This window comes from Arachis hypogaea, chromosome 17 (genome assembly GCF_003086295.3).
Source record: "Arachis hypogaea cultivar Tifrunner chromosome 17, arahy.Tifrunner.gnm2.J5K5, whole genome shotgun sequence".
Lineage (NCBI taxonomy): Eukaryota > Viridiplantae > Streptophyta > Magnoliopsida > Fabales > Fabaceae > Arachis > Arachis hypogaea.
Genome location: NC_092052.1, coordinates 31,980,571 through 32,005,264, shown reverse-complemented (window position 1 = coordinate 32,005,264; position 24,694 = coordinate 31,980,571). Strand labels below are relative to the sequence as shown.

The following is a 24,694-nucleotide window of genomic DNA, read 5'->3' as shown; positions in this document are numbered from 1 at the left end:
AATCATACAACATAACTATTAAAAATCAACTACCATATAAAAACACATATTTGATGTTATAGAAAAACAATTTGATTATGCCTATTATAAAAATATTTGATTATTTCTTTGATTGAAAAATATACCAAAACATGTTTATACACGTAAATATGTAGAGCTGAAGAAGCTAATTTTTTTATATTTATAGATTTTTTTTTTTTTAAAAAATTCTCGTGATCCTATATAAGGGAAAAAGGGTCATAAAAGGAAACGAGTTCAGGAAAAGGTTACATTGGAGTGGCATGTGAGTTACATAGTTTGGTGTATGAATGCATTATATATACAAAACCCTCTCACGTTCTTCTCTTGAATCCGATCCGCACGTTTCACTCTTCTATTCACATCCGTGTCCAATTTGTTCTCTTCTAATCTCTTTCCATTCAATTTATTAATCTCACTTCTCATCATCTTCCCCAATTAGGCTACGCAAAAGAAGAGAGCTAGCGTGCATCAGATTCAATCTCAGAATCTTAATTTGAGTTTTAAATCTTGAAAATGGAAAAGAAGGTTCTTGATCTCGTTCTCGTTCCGTGTGGTCTCCTTGCAATGGTAGCATACCATTTATGGCTTCTTCAGAAAGTTGTGAGGCAACCCACCAAAACTGTAATTGGTGTCAATGCATTCAATCGCCGTTTATGGGTTCAAGCTATGATGGAGGTACCTACGTGGTTTTGGAATTTAAACATTTTTTCAATTTTGGATTATTTATATTACTTTCTTCATGATATTGAAATTAATAATTTAATTTAGGATGGGATGAAGAATGGGGTTCTTGCAGTGCAATCTTTAAGGAACAACATAATGGCGTCAACACTTTTGGCCTCCACCGCCATAATGCTTTCTTCACTAATCGCCGTCTTAATGACCAGCGGCGGAGTCTTAATGACCAGCGGCGGAGGAGCAGCCGGCTTTGACGGCAGCTACCACGGCGGCGGCTTCAACGGCAGAAATCCAGCAACCATGACGGTTATCTCTGAGGTTTTTGGTGATAGAAGTGAATTATGCCTCTCCTTAAAGTTCTTCTCAATATTGGTATGTTTCTTGCTTGCATTCTTGCTCAACGTTCAATCCATAAGGTACTATAGCCATGCAAGCATCCTCATCAACGTCCCATTCAAGAAACTATCCACCAGCCTTCGCCACCAGATGCTCACGGCGGAGTATGTTGCCACCACCGTCAACCGGGGGAGCTACTTCTGGTCCCTCGGCTTGCGCGCCTTCTACTTCTCCTTTCCTCTCTTCATGTGGATCTTTGGACCTATTCCCATGTTTGTTTCAACTTTTGTTCTCATTTTCATTCTGTATTTCTTGGATTTTACCTTTGAGTGTGGATGGACAGGGATATCTGATCATTCTTGTGATGATGTTGAAAATGGAGATCATAATCACAATGGTGATATAGAAATTGGAAAGCCTAACTAGGGAACCCAGTTTCTATCAAGGTGTTTACATGTTACATTACAAATTAAAGTTTTACTTAGTTCAGTTATTTGTGCTAGTTTATTAGGATTAAGATATGTTTTCAAGTTTCTTCACTGTCTTAAAAAGTTAGTTTTCAAATTATGAGTAAATGGCCTTTTAAGTTTCTGATTATTTAATCAAAAGGACAAAACACTCATTCACAATTCGAAAATTTTTAATTGATTTTTAACTATTCAAATAATTAGTTTAAGCGGATTCTGTAAACAGAGACTTGTTGAGGTTTCAAGAACTGCTTAGACTAGTAACAGAAATTACTTATATCAATTACTTGAATGGTTAGAAACCGATTAAGAATTATCAAGCTGTGGAGGCCAAGTATATGTACTACCAAATTAGTGAGAAACTAAAAAGGATATCTACTACCAAATTACTTATTAGATTTCTTATGTTGATTAGTTTCTTATATAGTCTAGCAGTGAAGAGAAATTGTAACGTGGCCAACTTATAGTGTGTTAGAAATTTGGAATAATAGTAACCATAATAGGTTTGCTAGGAAAGTATGGAATTCGAGTTCAACATAAGTTGAATTGTGTTGCCTTTGTCTTCAATATTGCATCATGTAAACTATTCTCTTGAAATGAGCCCATGTATGTATGTTATAGTTAAGAACACTTGAGAAATATGAGTAGTACTAGCTGCTCTTTGTTGTTAGCAACAATATTTATCTGAGCTGTGCTATATTGTCTATATTTGTGTTGATAACTCAATGAGGGTTTAGCTTTCGTGCTGAGAATGACAATAGGGAAAATCCAAAAGGAACAAAAATCAAATGACGCAACTCCACCATTGTCCTCTAGTGATGGTTGGTAGGATAAGGCAAAAGAATTAACAACTATTTAATCATTATAATGATGCAAAAAAATTGACTATTCTGATTATTCAGCTACGTTAAATTTAATTATTCTAATAATGATTTTGATGAAAAATATGGGAAGCAACATATAAAATATGTATATTTATATTATGACTAATTTTTTGTATTTAAAAGATTTTTGAATGCCAAAACCATTTTTTATGATTATTTAATGCATTAATTGATAAGACCTTTTTTTAAGTAGAAAGTAGAAACACTTGACTTGATGCGTACAGATTCAAATGAAGTGGCTTTTATATATAAAAGACAGCATTGCTACTTTGCTAGAAACTAAAATTTGCCATTAATGGAGTGTTATGAACTATTTAGCGGTGGAGTGCGTTACACATACACACGAGTGTGCTATAAATTACTAAATGAGGAGATAGAGGCAAGCAAGAAATTAAATAGATAGAATTATTTGAGTTTAGCTAATATGATTTAAAGATTACAAATAATAAGATTATTAATAGATTTTTTTTATAAAATATGTAAATTTTAAATTTTTAATATATTTATTATATTTTTCTTAAAACTTATATTAATAATAACTTTAATACGTGCCCTTACACCTATAAAATAATGTTTAACCATCATCGTTTAGTAAATTATTATTTTTATTCATAAAAGTTCAAAATGTAAACAAATTTATTTATAAGAAAATAAAATTAATTATAAAAGTTTAGAATATTGATAAATCTAGCAGAATAAAAGTAACATTTGATTATTTTTGTCACAAAAAAATTATTTTTTTATAAATATAAAACTAATTTCATTTATTTAAAATTAAATTTATCAGTATTTTAAAATTTGAGGAGTGCTAGGACTAGTAAGTTTTGTGATTTGTAGCCATCAATTAGTCATCATTGGTGATTTCAATGGTACGGGTGAACACGGGTAGATTTGGTTCGGGTTTATGGTAAAATTAGAACCGAACTGATCAAAATGTAATTAGTTTGGTTTGGTTCAGATTTGTATTTTTTTTTACATGTAGCCAAACCAAACCAAACCGATTAAAAATGGATTGGTTCGTTTCGGATGATTGGGTACCCAATGACGGTGAAATTCATAAAAAAAAAACCAAATTTTTATCTTAAAAATTCAACAAATAATCCAAACATGTTAAATACCAAATACATTAAAAAGTAAACTCATTAAAATTCAAACATATTAATAGTGATAATTTTTGTCTAATGAAAAAGTTATATATATATTTTTTATTTTTTTATTTAATTAATATATGATCGGGTTCGCAAGTTGGTTCGGATTCCGCACTCTCATAATTGATACCCGAACTAATCACTAACAAAGATCATCGATTTAGTTTGAGTTGGACCCGATTACCCGTTAGTTCCAGAACCAATTTAATTGGTTCAGTTTAAGTTCACACGGATAATCGGGTATCCGTTACCTGTACTCACCCCTATTTAATGGTATGAGATTTTATTCAAAAATATAAAATTACTTACTTTACTTTTATTGATTAAGTGTTGAGCAGATTTCAATAGAACTGTTAGCCTAAACTTTTCCTTAAAATTTTATTGTTAAAACTGATAGTTCACTACTTCACTCTGTTATCATAGCTTCTTTATTTGTTAGCGTGGACTTTTCATCAACCAAGACGAATTAAAGCAGCTTTCCGCTAACATGGCGAACAACAGAATATTCATAGCAAAATGCCATTACTCATCTGCACATGCATCTTTATTCTCTACCTACCAAAAAACTAAATTACACTTACGAATTACCTTATATAATTGTGAAAATCCACAATCGATGCACTAGATGAGTTAAAAATAGAAAATGTTCCCTTACAGAAAAATAGTGTTTTTTTTTTAATTTGTCACAGTATCTTTTAGTTCAGTTCAGCAAATCAAAAACTAGTCTTTTGTAGATTTGAGTTTTATTTATAGGTCTGTCGACTAATGAATTATTGTATATATAAAACGAAATTTAAATTTCTAATACTTATTTAAACAAACGAGTAAATTAATCATTTGACCAACTTAAATTAATTTATGTACATCTGGTACAAAGATATAAGGGTTGTTATTGATTGATGTTGAAACATTAGGTGTGTGTTTGGATTTACGTTGGACAAACTGGAGTTTGAATGAAAGTGATTTTGTAGAATTGATTTTGAGTAGAAGTGAATTTGTGCTAACATAATTTATGTTTGGCAATTTTTACTAAAATTGATTTTAATAAAATAAATATTATTTGAATAATATTAGTTAAAATCACTTCTAGATAAATAATTAATTAATTACTAAAAAAATATAATATTGAATTATAATATTATTTTTTTAAGTATATTTAATTTTTTTATATTTTTTAATATTTTTTATATAGTATTTTTTTATAGTACTCTATTTTAGTATATTATGATTTTTTATTATTATAATAAAAATTAATATTTATTTATAAAATAAAAAATAACATATAAAAATGGATAAATTTTTAAATATTTTTTATAGTAAAAATTAATATTTATTTATGAAATTAAAAAATATATAAAATAACATATTTTAGTACCTTTTTAAGTATTCTTAATAATCTTATTTTTATTATTATTTTAGGTTCTAATTTTTTAAAAGTTATATTTTATTATTATTTATAATTAATTTTTTTATTTAATTTATCATTTTTAATAGGAACAATAATACATATTATAAAAAATTAAAATAATAAATAACTAGCAACAAACCTAAACGTAAGTTGAATAAACGTAGAAGGTCTTACTTCTAGTGAATGAGCTTTTGGGATACAGAATCACGTAAAAAAATTGTCAAACATCAAAGAACAGCATTCAAAACATTAAAACGCACTTTTATCTTCTCCAACATATTTCACGAACACACCCTATATGTACACGAATTCAACACCTAAAAAACAATAAAGTTATCCAGTTGAATAATATATATGTGGGATTGGGGGAGACATAGCACAACAATAAATACTTTAAAAACCAAAGTACATTAATGTCATGAGATTGGAAAGTGTGCGCACCTAATTTTGCGTGATATTGAGCATTAAACAAAATCAAACAAACTATAATGCAGAAGGAAATGAAAATGCTACTATTTCCACCAAGTTATGTCTCACATTCTTTATATGATATAAGATAATGAATAATAGAAGAAATCACTCGTAAAAAAGTATGCATGGAATACTAAACGAGTTCAAGACTTGTGGAAGACAAAGAAGCAATTAGTACTATTACTTGGACATACTTATCGTGCTTTTTAGGGGCGGAGTTTAGTTAAGATAATGGGGAGTCATGACCCTTCTAAATTTTTTATAAAAAAATAGTTTAATTGACTCAAATATTTTACTATGACTTAAAGAAGATAAGTATAAAAAAAGATATTCATATCTCGCAATTCTCTATTCAACAAGAAACACTTTACCTTTGAGTTTAAATATAAAAAATTAGGTATTTTTTATTTTTAATTTAATATTATTTTATATTTTACTGTTTATTTAATTTAATTTTTTATATAATAAAAAATATTAAATATTCAATAAATATTGATATTATTGTATTTATATAAATTGATAAAAAATTCAATAAATATTATAAATTGATAAAAAATTTAGTTCTAATTCAATTATTAAAAATTTTAAGTCACTAAAGATTCGAAGAATACTATTATAAACTATTTTATATTTTTTATCTGTAGAATTATTTATTTATTATATTATTATAGTAACAAATTTAGAGAATAATTATATTTATAAATTTTATTTTAATATAAATATTATTATTAAATTTTTATGTTAAATTTTTTGTCCCTCCAAAATTTTATTTCAAGCTCCAAGCTCCGCCACTGGTGCTTTTCCCTTTTCAACAACCCATTTGTGCTCAAGGATTAATAATTATTCCACTAACTTGGTGGAACTGTGGAAATCTTAAAATTCAACATGCTTTTGTATTGTAAATATGTATCAGCCATCCATGAAGTCTAGAAAGTAGAACTCGGTCACACTTTTATAACTTTTTTTCTTTAGTTTTTTATACCTTAAAAAGTACAATAGATTTGTCTCATCACATGTCTAATTACAAAAACCCATGAACACAGCATTCTTCAATTGTCATAATATTTTACCACTCAAATGGACTCAACCGACCTTCCCATTGGAGTATGGAGCAGTTTTCTTGAATAAAGGAACCAAAGCACATAACAGGAATCCGTTAGTGTCTTGGAGAGGGTGCAAAAACATTCCATCTACATTCTACAAAAAAGGCCTAAAAATAAACAATACAAACAAACTAGCTTAGCTTAGCTTAGTAATCATATAAATCCAAAGTGTAACAAAAATAAAGGACCCTAACAAACCCTCCAAGAAGGGTGCATTTCTCAATAAAAGTGAAAGCAAAATAAGCGAATAAAGGGTATTACCTACACCCTTTTTCAGCTTACCATGATTCTGAATACTTGTCATTGTTCTTTCCACTAAGAAAGCACACACCATCAGTTGCCCATCATTTTTCTTAAAAAAATAATACTTTGTTTACTATTCTTGCAGCTTCAGTTCATTCTGAAAAGAAAACAGGACCAATTTGAGTAGTTATTTTTTGTTTACTTTTTAGTTCATTGTATACACTCATATAAAACAAAAGTGTACCTTGCACAATTAACACACCAACTTTTGGCACTGCTTACAGTATTTTAAAACCGGAATTCCTGATGCATGCATCTAAATCAAGGAACTGAAGTTTCTGAAAGTCACTCACCTCCGTTTCAGCAGATACCAAAGCATATAAATAAATTTCTTGGAGGTTTACAGTTTCTGTGAAAATAAATTACTGTCAAGCATCAGGGAAGTCAAATTACGCCGCAACAGTGAAGTTGTAACTAGCTAACAAACTATATTATGTGGTTAGAAACTAGAAAGCAAGAAGGCACAATATGTGATATTGCGTATAAAGGCAATACTTACTTATCTCGGATCATGTAATTGCCAAACATCTAGGATCTTTGAATGTCCATTACATTTAGTTTCAACTTCATGTTTCCAGCTTGAACCACCACCTCTCCTTTGGACGAATCGACTTTTAAAACAGACACTTTTTTACCAAGCGAAGAGACATGTACCATATCACCAACCTTGGGAAGCTTTGACCTATCTGAAACATCAATAGATAAAATAGCAACTATGTAAATATTCATATGAAACTATTCCTAATTATACCGAGTTACTCTAATTTAAGATTTAGCAATCAAACCCCTATATTAGATGATATATCGTTTTTTTTTTGCTAAGTTTTTTGTATAGAATATGGTCTTGATCTTTAGTTTTAAGTTAGAAGTACCTGATTGGAAAAACTTTGCAGTGTAGGGATTTAATTGAAATATCCAAGCCAGAGTCAATTGAAAATTTTTGTAAATACAGGGACTTAATTATAAACTTTAAAAATAAAGACCTAATTAAAAATTGAATGAAACTAAAGGAACATCCAAAGAAATCAAACCTGAAATAAAATAGCTCATCAGAGTTTAATTTCCTCTTCTTTCTATAATGTTTCATTATCTTTGAATATACCTGATGATGATTGGTTAATATTTTTTACAGCAGGAGCCTTTCTATCAGTGATGGTAGGTTCCTTTTTATCTATGGTAATAGGGCTGCTGCTGGTTGCTGACAACTGAGAGCTCTTGCCGGTTTTATTGTGCGGCTGTAGCTTAGCTGATGCACTCAGCTGCCTTACTTTCTTGTGAAGGATGGACCTCGCTGATGCTGCAGCCTCAGATACATCTCTCATCTTTTTGTATCTTAGATTAATACCATGTTCCGTTATCTTCCTTTTCGTGTCCAACAGACTATTGTAAAGTTCTCTGGAGCGCCTACAATTACAAATGAAAATAACGCTCTAATTATATACTTTCATATGTTTCCTTTTTGCTACAATTCTATGGCAAAATTTGTTAATTCCTTTTGCAGAGATTAATTGTTACCAGCCAAGGAAAGATTTGTGGTAGCTAGTGGCTATGAGATGAGTAACTTAGTTAAAAACTAATTACTATGAAATTTTTGAATTATTAGACATCATGTCTAAATGGAAATATGGCTTTTTCTTCTTCTTTTTTCTCTCTACTCTCATCATTCTTGCTTTTGGCTAGACCTTACTACAAGATCTATAATGGAAAATACTAAAGAACTAGAATTTTTAAACGAATTTTGTTGCTAGAATGAAAAGATATCATCCTTAGTCCCATTAATTTAGGCATAGATTCTGGTTATAACATTTTTCATAAATAATATTATATTTCACAATAAAATTTAGTTATGACTTATCTATTAGTATAATGCAGTAGAGATTCTTTTATTTATTATAAGCCATAGTTTAATCTCTAAATATTATGGTATAATGCTCTAACGAATCGTCCCTCATTAAGCAAGGTATTCATTGCACAAAACACAACATGGCTAATTCTCCAATTATGCAAAACAAGAATGCTCCCTGAAAGACTTGTTCCAAGAATTTAGTATTTTGACAATGATCAAAGGAAACAATGCCAGAAAAAGAAAGATGTAAATATGACTGCCTGGTTCACTTATGATTGAATGCAATATCAATTGAATGAGCTTACTCCATTAACGGCTGTCTACTACATCATATGAAATGCAAAGTATGTGGAGGGATAAGGCATGCAATTAATTTAACTTTTGGATAGCAAAGAATCTCACATCAGATGATGACGTGAACCGTCCAATAGCTCTTGGTAATCTTGTTTCAACTTTTCCATATCAGTTATTACCTACATAAAAACAATAAGCTACACTGAAGGGCAAAACTTCAGTAGGACATTGAATCAATCCCAAAAACTTGATGTCAGATACATGTAGCTGCTCTAGCATCAAGTTTTAAGGAACAAAATCAATGGTGTATACATTACTAAAATAACATTAACAGAAAAGATATTAGTTATTGAATAACTAAAGCAAGGAGATAGCGGTCACTGATAATAGGGATGGCAAAAAAACACACCGTGATGGGTACCTGCGGAGATTACCTGACACGGGGACCAAAATGGAGACCCGCTAAGGGCTCATAAAAATAGACACCACACCTATTCATAATCTCGGACGCGGTGGGGATACCCACCGCACAGGGAACCGCCAAATCCCCATGAATATGCAATTATGCATTATAACCCTTGAATCCATATATATATATATATATATATATATAGCGAAAATTAGTATGTGTTTAGTGTTACAATTATGTTATATATTACGATTACAAATACCTCATCAATCTCTGCACTGGCAGAACCATATAACTTACGGGTGGTATCCACAACAACAGAAGGTAGTCCCAATCTCTCTGCTATATTGATTGCATTTGAGCGCCCTGCAATGAAGACATCATCTTGAGTTAGATGATTAATTTACTACGTATTACATTAGAGTATCATTTAGAATTGACCTAAAACATAAATTTTCATCCTATGGTGACAAAAATTAATAAATTTCTTCTTACAAGCAACATACATCAAGGAATTCCTTAGCCTGAAAATTTGCCACTAACATAACCAGAACCATATAGTCTTGATTTATGTAGATTAAAATAAACCAAGTTTTTAATAACAAACAGATCCAAATTATGACGTAATTTATAAGCAGTTAGCACCAACATAGCCTTTGATTATTTAATTTGTATTTCTCAATTCTGTGAGAAGACTATTTGGAATTACCACCGGTATCAGTGCAAAAATGTAACGAGATCATTCCTCGTGAAAACGATACCCGTATTCCTTAGACATTAGAAACCTTAGAAAGGAGCATTATTGTTTTTTTTGGCTTAAACTTATTATCTCAACCCTCTTTTGGGATCACAATCCTCCGAGATTAGTCTCTAGGTTTAGGATGCTTCAAATGAACATAAACACACAGAACGGAAGGAGGAATTGAAATAAAATCAAGAAAAAAAATATATATATTTAAAAGCCTGAATTGAGATTTTAAAATAATACTTGAAATCATTCTTGTTATTCATGAGCTGAGGGAGTGCTTACCTGGTACACCCCAGAGAACCTTGTAAGTTGGCTTCAAATTCACCTCATCAAACTCCATACATGCATTTTCGAATGCTTCATTACTGCTCATGAAATAACATTCAGAAATGTTAACACAACTTGAGACTTTTTTTTAATTTAGATAAGAACCCTTTTCTTTTTTTCCCCCACATTAGAAGAGAGGGAAAATATCAAAGGATAACATGCACTTTTAGTGCTTCATAAGAAAAGAAAGAAGAGTAGAGATACTCAGAAACTGTAAATCAAAAGAATGGATTTCAATTCATTGATTGTGTAAAAAGTTTCAAATCATTAGTGAATGATATTATGCCATTTGTTTAGAAACAACCAAACTTTTATTACAAGTGAAAAACCAGAACTTTTCCCTTTATTGTTTGATTGCATAAATAATCCCATATCTAGATCCATTTAATTCAAGTTGGGATCTCAGAAGGTGTACCAAAGTTATTTAGTTAAGAGAAGGAGCACCTATCATACAAACAAAAGACTGATGTTTGGTTCATGTGGATCTTTCTTTATTTGTAGATAACATAAAATTTTGAAAGCAACAATGTATTAAATTTAAATTACAAAACAGCAATGCATCGACTACCGAGTACGCATAAAGAACTAATAATAACTTATAATTGAGAGTTGCTATGAATTGCTATGTTCTCCTGCAATCTTTTTTCTTTTCTTTTTTCCTTTCCTTTTACAAGTGATAATATCATCCAGAATATACCAATTCAAAGTTTTAAAGTTTGTCTTCATTTGTAATGAATACCTGTATTTCAGAGTTTTCAGTTCACCATGATGAGTTGTAGCTATGGTCAGCAAAGAACCATCTTGAGCAAAAGATTCCAATAATGACATGCCTAATGCTGCTCCTTCAAGGGGGTTTGTTCCTGCACCAACCTAACAATTGCAAACAGTCATAAAATTTGTCAGACACATATATGATATTTCATTTTGAACTTTGAATTGAACTCATAAAACACATGCCTCGTCTAGTAGCACCAAAGATTGGTTTGTTGACTGCAATCTAATATTCTGCAAGATAAATTAGAAAACCAAAACAAAAATTCCTTATAAAAATGTTAAAGTAAATTATATGTGATTGATGAATACAATGATGACAAGCCTAAACTCAAATGTTTCTCTCATTTTGCTAAGGAGATTTATTATGGATTGAAACAGAGATTTATTTAGAAATGCAAAAGGTGAATTTATAAATAAATAGATAATTGAATCATGGATGTGCCTTTGGTATTTCAGTTCTACAAAATTAAAACATTTTCCTTACACTTATTTGTCTTAGGTGGCCAGAGAAGGTAGACAAAGACTGTGATAAGGACTGCTCATCACCAATGTCGGCAAAAACTGAATCAAACCAAGGAATTCGTGCAGATTCAGAAGCAAGAACATAAAGACCTGTGGCATGATTGGGTTCAGATCATGAAAAGCTACAATGAATATTCAAACAGAGTGAGCATAAAAATCATTTCCATTTAATATCCTGCTTCAATTGTCAATACAAATTAGGTTATTCATGAATCACAGTACGATATTGAGAACAAAATGAAGATTCTATCATCATGAATAGGTTATTGTATAATAACAAATTACTCATGCTTGATGCGAAGCAAGATGCCTATAGAATTTTGAAACCCACAAAGGGACACAAAACATAAGAAACTAGTTTGTAGTATTTAATTCTCGCTTAATCTTTCTCTGACACTCATGATTACAGTTCCAGTATAACTGTCTAATACTCGACAACTTATCTATTTCAGCTAACATTACTTGATGATGAGAATGACTTAGCCTAGCACACATGTCAATCTCTGAATCTCACTTTCTATCTCTATATATTATAGCATATACCAATTTGCTAGTTCCATGTAAGGTAGCAAGATACTTGCAGATTGCATATTGTTAGAGTAGTGGTTGGTCTAGTTTCATAAGCTCACTCATATTGTGGCTTGTTTGGTTCCTGTTCAGTTTTAACTAAAAATATACCACCCTATTTTCAATTTGTTTTCTATTTTCAACATTTTGTGATTGTTTTCAATATTTCTTTTGCAAAATCATGAAATGAGTACAAAAAAGTAAAAGAAAATGCAAGCTTTTATTTTCATTTCCTTTTTTCTTTTAATTACAAATCCCAACATAATACTTTTAGTGCATTATAATTTTCACAATTGAATATTGTTTACATAGCATAGCCTAAGGTTTAAGCAACTTTCTCATTAAATCACGCTGTTTACTCATGTCTGGTTCGGGTAGTTGGAACAGGATGTAAGTGCTATGGAAAGATATGATAGAACTCATATCCAAACAGTTAACCGTTTAAGTGCTCACGAAAATAGCAATAACAAAATAACAACAATAGTACAAAGTTTAATTTGACAGGATATAGCAATGATTCTATTCATGTGCACACAAGAATGCTAAACAAGAGAGATAGACAGCGGCCGGGGGAGAACATATACCTGATTTTGCCATCATAGCAGCCAATCCGACAGTCTTCAGACATATGGTTTTACCACCAGTATTCGGACCAGTTATAACTATAACACGAGTTTTACGAGATACCAAAAAATCAACTGGTACTGGTGAGGCATTCTCCACTGCGGCAGCCTGTTAAATAGAAGTGCATTTATCATGACTCAACCTCCAAAACGATTTTCGGATGCATAACAAGGACATAAATTATATACATATAACACGAAAAATTTGAACAACACTGTTAAGCAACATATCTATCAAACAAATTCCCATTTTCCCACTTCATTTAGTTAACCCCTGACAAAAGGCTATGATTTTGTCCTTACATCCAAGGGTCAAGTATAGTGAAAGAAGCCTATGTTTCTCCCCTCCGTGATATATTATTTCTTTCTAGTCTTACTTGTATGTGTAAAATGAAAAGAGGATAGTATTACTGAATCAAAAAGGAAGACCGTTTACTAAAAGGCAGAAGGGCCGAACCAAGTAATGGAAGCCACTCCCCTCTCCATCACAAATAAAGAAGAAAACACAATAAAATTCTCTGTGACTTAACTGAAGAAGAAACGTTTACATCCTTTTTGGCCTTCTGCAAATTCTCCTTATGCCTTTGAAGTAATAAAGGATGATATGCTTTTGGCAAATACAATGTCCATTCCTTGTTATTGCCTTCAGATTTAGAAGGGCTATTGAAATCCGGAAGAAACATATTAGGACTTGACCCTCCAAATGAAAGACCATAAGTCGCTCGAGCATTAATCTGCATAATATGAATTTCATGATTGAATATCTTTTACATAGTAAGCATGTCTATACTGTATTTTCAAAGATATTAACTGAAGTCACCTGCCAAAGCAAGTGTAGTAAGGTCTTCTATTTGTACAATTAAGCTGGTCACTAGCCTTGTAGAGGCACTAAATCCTGAGTTTACGTTGAAATGATCGCTCATGTCTTATATGGTGGAAAATTGTAAATTTAAAGGGTTATTATGCATATAGTCAATTGACTTATCTCCATTTAATTACCTTTTAAGCTAGATGTATAAACTGGCCATACATACACTCACACATGATGTTGTGGAAGATTTGTCTTCAACTTATATTGTCATGTCATTATGAAGTTATAATGCTTTAATAAAGCAATGTTACAAATTTCAAATTTATAGATATACAGCTATTATTAGTGTTTTCACTAAAAGGGGACTTGTTCTATGAATTAGATTTTGTTCATGAATTTGAAATTACGTCGAAAATCAGTAAGCAAAATACGAGCATCTCTCAAATGTGAACAAGCATATAGTAGAGGAAACATAGAGCGGAAGCAAGAAAATGGTGATCCACTTCTCTTACAAGATTACAGGGTATTATTTACCACATCCAGATGAACCAAACTCTTCAATATCTTTTCAATATCATCAAGGTCCGGATGCATCTGCAAAAAAAATTATAACAACATAAGAAAAATAAAGAAAACAACCAGAAGAATCTCTATCGGATCATGTTCACAACCTTTTTGGTTAATGCCAAAAGCACATCTGACTCAGCCTTAGCCACCAAAGTTCTTGTTCTCTGCAACTCATCATTTAAGGGAACAGCGGAAAGTGGCTCTATAGTACTCCCTACTCCTGAACCACTGTCAAAGATACAATCTGTAAGGAATGGAACTTTATGGCTGCCTATTATCTTTATTGACAAACAGGTTATTTCGCAAGCAATGAATAGATGAAGACATGCTGACAAATTTTATGCACCTGGACAACAATAGACCATTAAAACTTGTCTTCTGTCCAGAATTCACTTTTATGCACCACCTTCCATCAACTTTGTTCACTTCCTATTCAAATTATTATAAAATTAATAGGAAAACAATTGAGCAGGAGGAAAAGAAGTACAACTACAGTTTAGTGAATCTTACAAGAATTGATGATTCACTCCTTTCGTTCCTGATTAAATTCTCCATTAACTGTTGTATCTGGACAAAAGAAACAAACTATCTTACAATAATGGGCATGTATTAAATGGACTTCTTTAAATTAAAAATAATGACTTTAGTAGTATGTTTGGCCATCACGAGCTATCGCTAACCACAAGAAACAATCCTCCAAGTCAAAGCATAAAAGGTCTACTACAAATATGTCATTCAATTTATTGGTTGCTCCGTTACTGCAAGCTCAAGCACCAACATTATAGAACATAGTAAAAGTAAGATGGAATTACCTTTCCCTCTAGTACTCTGACTTGCTGCCGTGATTGTTTAAGGGCTGGACTCTGCAACAAGGAGAAGTAATGATGGTCAGATTCAATTAAAGAAGCAGGAAATAAGAGATGCAAGATAAGCCATCTCCACTTTTTAAAAGAAGTTTGCATCTTATCATTTTAAATATTTTAATGATGCGTAATTGATGGAAATGGAAACTTGCAAAAGATATAGAACAAACCGCAGAGTCCTTAACAGAGCCATCTTCATCGATAACTTGTTCTATCATTTTAACTAGAGATCGATTAACGACAAATTCCATGATCTGCAAGCACATTTAGGTAAGAAAAAGCAATCAGAGACTCAATAATATTCATAATTTATAGATCCAAGAACTTCTTTCACCATTTACCACTTCTGTAAGAGGCATGAAACGACTATACCAGTCCTTGTCTTCCTTTATGGCCACTTTTAGATCACCCTGCAACGTCTCAGCACATTGCAAAAGAGCCATGACAGCCCTTGCCTCATATCCATTAACCGGCATACTTCTCCTGCCTTGCCGAATAGCAGCTTTCACCTAGAAGAATCTTAAATCAACAACTTCACAGAAAAGAAAGCAGAACTTACGAAAAGTGTATCCAAATTTAAAGAGCTATAATCAACGAAGCAGTTATAACATCACTACATTGAAAGATTTACTTGTATGATCACTTCACACAATAATACAGTCCACAGCTATAGTTTCCCAATGCTTACTCAATTTTGGGCCATATGCAATCTTTAGGTAAAGCCTTCTTCCTAAATTGAATACTAATCAGAAATGGTTGAATATTTGATAATTGACATTGCAGGCAAAGTTAACTTGGTATTGTTGCAATCGAATCATATTGTTACAAACCCATATCTGTATATAACTATCGAATCGAGAAATGATAAATGTACTAGCTTTGCATGGCATACCGAGCTGACTCACATCACGTCCAATGGCAATGAAGATGTGAGTTGGCCTGGTATTCGATGCAAAGTGAGTCCTTTGGAAACTTGCTCATAACTATATAAATCAACTAACCAGCATAACATCAACATGTCCAAATCGCAATCTACAGCTTCCATGCTTGTTCATCTCAACTGCTGCATTGGTTTCACCGAGAAGCCTGAGACTTTCCTCGTACGTTCTATTCAAGGACCATAACTGGGCCTATCAAATCAACACCCTTTAACATTGCAACATCTATCTAACCAAAAAACCAAAAATTGAATGAAAACCATAGAAAGGGGGTACCTTGAGAGCTTCACGACCCAATGAAGTTGTAGCAAAGGAAGCAACCAAGTCAGAAAGCTTGTCCCATTCAAGCACCCTGAGGCTATCATAGTGAATGGAAGAAGAAGAAGAAGAAGGTGGGACTGCCATGATTATCAGTTTATTGTAGTTGAATTTGTTGATGATGTTAAGGGTACATGGGAAAGCAGAGAACGATGAAGTGGTTGTGGAACAAGGTAAAGGTAACATCTTTATGGGTTTTGTTGGTGTTACAACAATGGAGTCAAAAGGGTAGAAAAGGTTATGCAACATGGTTGTGTTGATATGGGGTTTAGCGGGGAAGAAAAAGAAGAAGAAGAAATTGTGAAGTGATGGTTGTGCCACAACACCATGGATTTGGAATTTGGATGGCCGTTGAAGAGTTGAAGGAAAAGAATTTGGGGGCCACTGCTGTGGTGCACCGAGCTAATTATGGTGCACCATGCACCGGATTCATCTAAGTTAGGCTTCTTTTGGCAAAGGAAAGGAGTGGAGTTGAAAAAATTAAATGAAAAGAAAATGGAGATGGAGTTGAAGTTTTGTTGCAAAATAAAGGATTAATTATTCAAATCAGTCTTGACATTTTTAAAATGGAATATTTTAGAGCTTTAAATTTTAAAATATATAAAATAATTTTTAAATGTATATTTTTGTTAGATAATATAATTTTTTGTTTTTTATTAAATTCTAACTATAATTATTAATGTCGAATGTTAATTTACACACTTAGCCGTTAAGTATTTACGTATATAAGTTAGATAAATCAGTCTATAGAATAAAATATAAAATAATTTTTAAAAAATTAAAAAAATTTCAAAATAGTTCTTAAAAATTTTAAAAAGTTTAAAACAGTTTCTTTGAATTTTTTTTAATCTTTTTAAAAAGTCAACATTATATAATATTTTTATTAATTAAAATAATAAAATATTATTAAAAAATATAATAATAAAAAAATACAAAAATAACAAAATAGATACTAAAAAATAATTTTATTTATTAACACTAAAATTTCATAAAAAAAATAATATTATTTAATCATTCACTTATTACTTTTACATATTATGATACCTATATCGAGGTGAAGTAGAAATTATAATAATAACTAAATTTAAGAGGTCATTATATTATGAAGGTCATTATATCTCTCAAAATATTGATACTAAATAAATTTAAAAAAAATATTCCTAAAAAAAATCTATTTTTTCTTAACATAATTGCTAATAGTTGTAGCACAAATAACTTTAGCTGAAAACCTATTTTATATATTATAATCAAGGAATCCTAAAATTTTCTAAGAAACATGAACAACAATAACAACAACAAAGCCTTGTCCCACTAAGTGAGGTCGACTACATGAATCAAACGACGTAATTGTGCTCTGTCTTGTGTCATGTCTAAGAAACATGAATAAAACACTTAGATTTACCGATACATTTCTTCTTCAAGTGTTGCAAAGTATTAAAAATTTCATATTGGAATTATGAATCATCCACATTAACCTCGTGGTTGACCAAAACTTACAAATTTAATTTCATAGATGATTTAGTTCGTATTCCATGCAAGTTTTAAAATGTTGCCTTCATAAACATTTGCACAAATATTTTCAATTATTTATGTAAAAAAAATTATACTAAATGAAAGTTTTTCTATTTTTTCAAACAACACTAATTCATTCTCTTCTTTGTCATTAAAAAATGATCATAGAATATAATACGTATAAATTGACTTAAATTAATATCTTCCATTGTAAAAAATAAATATGAATTTATTTATTTTAAATTATTTTTTGAAAAATAGTGTCTTTTTAAAATTAATTTATAATTTATTTTGAAAATACATAGAAAATTTTTGTAAATAAAAATTAAATTTGAGATAAATAAATTAAAAATTTATTAATTTAAAAATAATTATATATAAATAATTTGAAAGGACTATTTTAAAATTTTAAAATTTTTTTAGGAATTATTTTAAAATTTTTTGGAACTTGTTTTGTACTTCAATGTGTGAATTATTTTTGTACTTTATTACTTTATCTTGGGGATTAATTTGTCCAGCTCACATACATAAACACTTAATAACCATAAAAGTGTGCAAGTTAATGTTCGACATCTGTAGCTACCGTTAGTAACTGACAAAGATAGATTGTATTGTCTAACAGAAACAAATGTTAGAGATTATTTTGTGTATTATTTTGAAACTTGAGAAACTAAATTTCAAAAACTTCCAGAACTAATTTGGGTAATTACTCAATAAAGCAGGTCACAACACACAAGTACTAGTTTGTCAATTTTATTCTTAAATAGAATTTTATGCATTTGTGGGTTATTATTTTTTTAAAAAGGTAGTTTTGGATAAATGAAAATTATTGATGTAACAAAGATCTTCATTTGAAAAATTCAGCTACTGATAAAAAGGTTTCTAAAAGATATTATCGATAAAATAGTCTCTGAATGATTTGAAAATACGATAAAAAGAACCAATAAATATTATATTTTTTGTAAGTAACAAAAAAATTTCATATTTAATAAACGGCTTATCTATTATATCTAAATTTTTGTGATAACATTTGAATAAATATTTAGAAGATGCAGAAAAAAATTGTATTATGATCTTTTGAGGTTCGTTTTGTCAACATGCGAACTTTCAAATACCATTTTAGTAGTTTACTCTTTTTTTTAATTAGAGTTATATTTGTATGTCTTTTAAAATAATTTAAGAGTAGATTTTATATATTTTAAATAAAAATGATCTAGTTTAGTATATTATTAGTAATTAATATTTGGGTTAACTACCAAAAATACTCTCGAAATATTCTAACACTGACAAAAATGACTCTCATTTTTATTATCAACAAAAATACCCTTAATTAACTTAAAAATGTGCCAAAAGAAACCCTTGTAAAAAAAATTTTCGTTAACAAAAAAGAGTGATGTAGCAAACGAAATTGGTATATGACACACTCTAACCTTAGAAATTACCCGTCTCCTCTCTCTCATTTCTTCCTTTTTCTCACAGTATCTTCTTCATCACCATTATCATTTTTATTACTTCTCATTCTCTCTCTCCCACTCTCATTTTTCCTCTTACTCTAAAGTGTCTTCTTCATCATTGTTTTGTTCTTCGTCCTCTTCATCTTCTTAAAAAATAATTTTTGGAGGCAAAGAGCTTCTGAAAGGCATTGAAAGGCTATGGTGGTGTCACCGCTTGTGATGCCACCAGCAGCCGCTTGCAAACCGTCTTTTCCATCGTTCGTCTCTCTCTCTTTTGACCATCAATGACTGCTCCTTGCTTGTCGTTGCGAGCTCCTTCTTCTCCTCCTCTCTCTTTTTTCTTCTTCTTCTTCATGAAGTTTTGTAGCTTCAGGAGATAATAGCGCTGATTCTTCTATTTTTGTAGTCCTAGTATCACTGTCCTCTTCTTTTCTTTCCACACTGCATCTTTTTCATCTTTTCCCTCTTAATATTACTGGAATTGAATCAGTATTCTGTGCAAGAATTTCAACAAAATATAGTGATTTGGAATATGAGAAATAGAGATTTTTTGTTTAAGAAGAAGGTTTTATAAAGTGAGGATGAGAGTGGTGTTGAGGATCTGAGAAATTTGGGAATTACCATCATAAATTATTTAAAAAATGGGATTTGATTTTATTAAAATTTAAAAAAATTATAATTTCAACTTGAAGTTATGTATGATTTATTTTTTAATATGATCTCTCCTTTATTCTGTTGTTGTTAAAATAATTCTAGATAAATTATTTTGAGTCAATTTGTTATACTATCTTTAAATAATTTTTAATTTCTTTTTTTTTTTATTTTTGTGATTTTAAAGAGGACAATAGATGCCTGTATTAATGGTTATGTTGATGGTTAGAATGTGAGAGAGAAAAAGTAAGTGTAGAAAAATGGAAAAAAAAAAAAGAGGTGTTGGTTCGCTGACGGTTCTGTCACGACTGATAGAAGTGCTGTGGATATTGAATTAGAGGGTTGATAAGTGAGAGAAGAGAAGAATGGAGAGAAAAGAATATTGGGAAGAGATAAGAGAAGAAGATGAGGTCCACGTCATCGTTCTATTTGTCACATCACACTAAAATGTCAATGGACCACATCTATCTTTATAGATGGACAGTTTTAACATATTTTTAAATTAATTAAGGGTATTTTTATCGATAATAAAAATTAGAATTATTTTTGTCAGCATTAGAATATTTTGGAGACGTTTTTGGTGGTTAACCATTAATATTTTAGACAAATAAAAGATTATACTAAAAAAATTATATTTTATTGAAGAATAACACCATCAAAGATTGGGTTGTGTGCTGAATCTGCTGACCACATTGTTCCATATATCCAGGCTCTCCTTGGATTGTGTGTTGAGCCACTACTTGGCTCGGTTTCATACAACAAACAGAAAGAGCAACAACCAAAAAACATCAAGATGGACTCTATTAGTCTTGACTGTATCACAAATTTACAGGAAGTTAGAAATGAACAAGTTTGAATCTTCTTGTGGGAGTCTATGAAATTGACAGTTTTGTTGTACCAAAGTGATGAGTTGAGGCTTCAACTCAAATTATTAGCATTTACAGGGGACACAACAATGCTACTGCCATAGAAAGGATTTGGAGTAGTTTAAGAACCAAGAGTTCTCCTAGGTTGCTCAGGAGCATTAGGAGTATAAGGAATAGCAATATTGTTGTTGTTTGGCTCCATAGTGATGTCTTCAATTTTTACCTCAGAATTCTACTTGAGACTTTTAGCAGCTCTATATCTAGCCTGCTGTTAGCGTCTTCTAACAGTCCTTTCAATGATGGAAAAAAGGAAATAAAAGTTTATTCTGATCCTTTTGATACTGAAGCCAGTTTTGCTTAACCATATTTTGGTGTGAATATGGTTAGAATGTCTTATGATTTTGATATGGCTATGGAGAATTTTGAGTCAGATGTCTATGCTGTCTATCCCGATGTAGGAGATGGGTTGTTGGAGTTTTTGATGCAGCAAAAACTCAAGGATCGGGACGTATCTCTGTGTCCCCGATGCAATGCAGTATTCGATGCTGAAGTTGCAGCAATTTTTAAAAAAGAAAGAATGAAGAAGGAACTGGCTCATCGAGAGGAGCAAGCTCATCAAAAGCATCCTATTCAATGAGTAGAGGGTCAAAGTTCTAGTGACCCTCAGAAAAGTACTATGGCTCCAATAAGCCGTTCTCAAGCTGTAGGTGTGCAATGGATTCGAAATTGTCAGGAGTTCCAAAACAGAGATGCTCATTACAGGCGTAACCCACAGTGGGAGCATATGGGGCCTCCTCGAAGTTGATATCCCTATTTCCATGGCTGAGCCAGGGAAAATCCAAGGGGTAGAGGAAGAAGGGGGCAACAGCAGTCTAAAGTGGCTCATGCTGATAAGGGCAAAGGGGCAACTCTATCGGTGCATTCTCGAATAGTCTTTTCGGCTGATAGAGAGACATATCCGAAAGGAATTCCTTTCCCCTGTGAAATTGGACAAAGGTAAAGCAGTGGTTAATATTCCATTCATTGATAAAGACAAAGATGCTAACCTGGATGAAGAATATTTCAAAGAAGGAGACGAGAAAATGGTCGGTACCATTTTGATTATCCCAACTGAGTATTTGGGAGAATATGAAGGTGATCCTGAGGATGATTATGACATGGATGATGAGGAAGCCTTCTCGTTCATTCGATATGAGGATGAACCAAGTTATTTTCGGAGGCCTTCTGAGAAACGAGAATCCCATCTGCACCCACTTTATATTACTGCAACTATGAGTGGGATTAAGGTAAACAAAGTTCTGATAGATGGAGGGGCCGTTATAACCTTATTGCCTGAGAGGATGCTAGTGAAGGTAGGAAAGTATCCTGATGATTTGATCCCAACCAATATATTTCAGTAACGGACTTTAGTGGTGCATCGACCCCTGCTAAAGGGTTAGTTACTCTTAGGGTGAAGGTTGGATCTTCTGATCAAAACACTGTCTTTGTGGTGGTGTCTTCGAAGGCAAGTTATAATGCCTTACTGGGTCGAGATTGGATTCATGGAGTTGGGGCTGTACCATCTACTGTACATCAGAGCGTCCTTCTTTGGACAGATGATAGAAAACCTGAAGTAGTTAAGGCTGATTCAAATTTATATGTCAAACAATTGCATGTCGATTTCAAGGTGTATAGTCCAAAACTAAAGCCTTTGAATGTTGACAGGGTACTCAATTCGTACAATTGTGAAGGTGCTATCTGACTTTAGAGGGTTTAAGTGTGAAGCTTTGTTATCCACAACTTAGCGTTCCTCCAACTGGGTGGGATTGTTCCACATAAGTGGTGATTCGATGACGCTCTTCGATGGCAAATGAGCAAGACGTCTCGGATTATCTGGTAACTTTAAATAAGTATCTAAGTAATTTCCTTTTAGTAGAAAATAAAGGTGATTCTTCTGATGAAGTTGAATCATTTAGGAATGTAATTTCTTTTTCTTCTCATACTAAAGATTCGATCTCTTATATCAAATTTAGTCATGGTTTAAGCTCTTCTTATTTACATAATTCTGATGATATTGTTAGTCAAACTGTTGTTGAAATAGCAGAAGTTCATTGTATTGAAAATGAAGCTGTTGTTAATCCAGCAAATAATCAAGTTTGTTTTAATCCTAATGAATCAATTGATTTTTCTTTTGATTGCATCTATGATTTAGAACCTTTAGGTTTTGAAAAATACTCAGTAAAAGATAATGAACATGCAAAAGGGTTCAAATCACAGAATCCCTTAGAAGAAATTAATTTGGGATCTATTGATGATGTTAGAATTACTTATATATGCAAAGGTCCTGTGGCCTCGTTTCGAACTGAATTATACCATCTTTTACATGAGTTTAGAGATTATTTTGCTTGGGATTATCATGAGATGCCTGGTCTCGATCGTTCTCTTGTGGAACATTGATTAGCGCTGAAACCAGACACTCGATCTGTAAAGCAAACGCCTCAACGATTTGCTCCTGAAATTAATCAAAAGATTAAAGAAGAGATTGAACACTTGATTAAAGCAAAATTCATTCGAACTGCTCATTATGTTAAATGGGTTTCGAATATAGTGCCTATGATGAAAAAGAATGGAAAATTAAGAGTGTGTATTGATTTTAGAGATTTGAATAATGCCACTCCGAAAGATGAGTATATTATGCCTATACCAGATATGTTAATTGACTCTGCTGCAGGAAATGAAATTCTAAGTTTTATAGACGGTTATTCAGGGTATAATCAGATCTTCATTGCTGAAGATGATGTGTCCAAAACTGTTTTTCGATGTCTCGGGGCGTTGGGCACTTATGAGTGGGTAGTTATGCCATTCGGTTTGAAAAATGCTGGTGCAACATACCAACATGCTATGAATACCATTTTCCATGAGTACATTGGGAAATTTATAGAGGCATATATTGATGATGTTATGGTTAAGTCGAATTCGGCAACTCAACACATCGATCATTTGAGAAGAGCATTTATTACTATACGGAAGAAAGGGTTAAAACTGAATCCTTTAAAATGTGCGTTTGGTGTGTTAGCAGAAAACTTTTTAGGATTTGTTGTCCATAAAAAAAGGATTGCTATCGATAAGAATAAAACTGATGCAATCCTGGCATTATCCCCTCCTAAGTCAAAAAAAGCAGTACAATCTTTTCTTGGAAAGGTTAATTATCTCCGAAGGTTCATATTGAATCTTTCAGGTCGAACTCAAATATTTGCACCTTTAGTAAAACTAAAAAATGAATCACAATTTGAATGGACGGAAGAACATCAAGAAGCTTTCGAGTCAATTAAAGCTTATTTGTCCAAAGCGCCAACAATGGCGAATGTTCGCCCTCGTGAACCTTTGAAACTATATATTACCGCATCTTGGAACATGATTGGGTGTATGTTGGCTCAGGATGATGAGAATGGCCATGAACGAGCCGTTTATTACCTTAGTCGAGTTTTGACTGATATCGAGACAAGGTATTCACCTATTGAAAAATTGTGCTTGTCTTTCTATTACGCTTGCACAAAGTTAAAGTGCTATATAGTTGCCAAACCTGTGAAAATCATTACACAAACCGACCTCGTTAAATATATGTTGACTTCTCCGATGTTGCGAGGTCGACTAGAGAAATGGATGTTGGCATTAACAGAGTTCGACTTGCAATATGTTCCAGCCAAGGCTGTGAAAGGACAGGTCATTGCAGATTTTTTAGTTGACCATTCGAATAATTTGAATGACCAGGGGGCAAATATAATTGACATCCATGTCGATTATTG

The 24,694-nt window shown here is 31.8% G+C and overlaps 2 protein-coding genes across 8 annotated transcripts; one reads left to right on the top strand and one right to left on the bottom strand.

Moving 5' to 3' along the window:
- Positions 1-251: 251 nt before the first annotated feature.
- LOC112766588 (uncharacterized) lies at positions 252-2,208 on the top strand. Its single transcript, XM_025812488.3, has 2 exons — positions 252-696; positions 790-2,208. Exons 1-2 carry the CDS (start codon positions 535-537, stop codon positions 1,459-1,461), a joined length of 834 nt encoding a protein of 277 aa, XP_025668273.1. The 5' UTR covers positions 252-534; the 3' UTR covers positions 1,462-2,208.
- A 4,132-nt stretch (positions 2,209-6,340) lies between these two features.
- LOC112765208 (uncharacterized) lies at positions 6,341-16,769 on the bottom strand. 7 transcript variants are annotated; one of them, XM_025811108.3, is made up of 22 exons: positions 16,385-16,769; positions 16,172-16,300; positions 15,512-15,679; positions 15,341-15,424; positions 15,120-15,170; positions 14,818-14,874; positions 14,654-14,736; positions 14,412-14,535; positions 14,275-14,334; positions 13,460-13,663; positions 12,891-13,038; positions 11,702-11,829; positions 11,401-11,448; positions 11,183-11,313; positions 10,399-10,481; positions 9,631-9,734; positions 9,068-9,138; positions 7,851-8,223; positions 7,319-7,505; positions 7,004-7,168; positions 6,799-6,916; positions 6,341-6,623 (listed from the first exon to the last, which is right to left on the bottom strand). In XM_025811108.3, the coding sequence occupies exons 1-18, from the start codon at positions 16,673-16,675 to the stop codon at positions 7,893-7,895; spliced, it is 2,295 nt and encodes a 764-aa protein (XP_025666893.1). In that variant the 5' UTR covers positions 16,676-16,769; the 3' UTR covers positions 6,341-6,623; positions 6,799-6,916; positions 7,004-7,168; positions 7,319-7,505; positions 7,851-7,892. The 7 variants fall into 7 exon arrangements, with proteins under 7 accessions (XP_025666893.1, XP_072078785.1, XP_025666890.1 ...); XM_072222684.1 differs by having other exon boundaries at positions 7,113-7,168; XM_025811105.3 differs by having other exon boundaries at positions 6,778-6,916; positions 7,922-8,223.
- Positions 16,770-24,694: the final 7,925 nt, after the last annotated feature.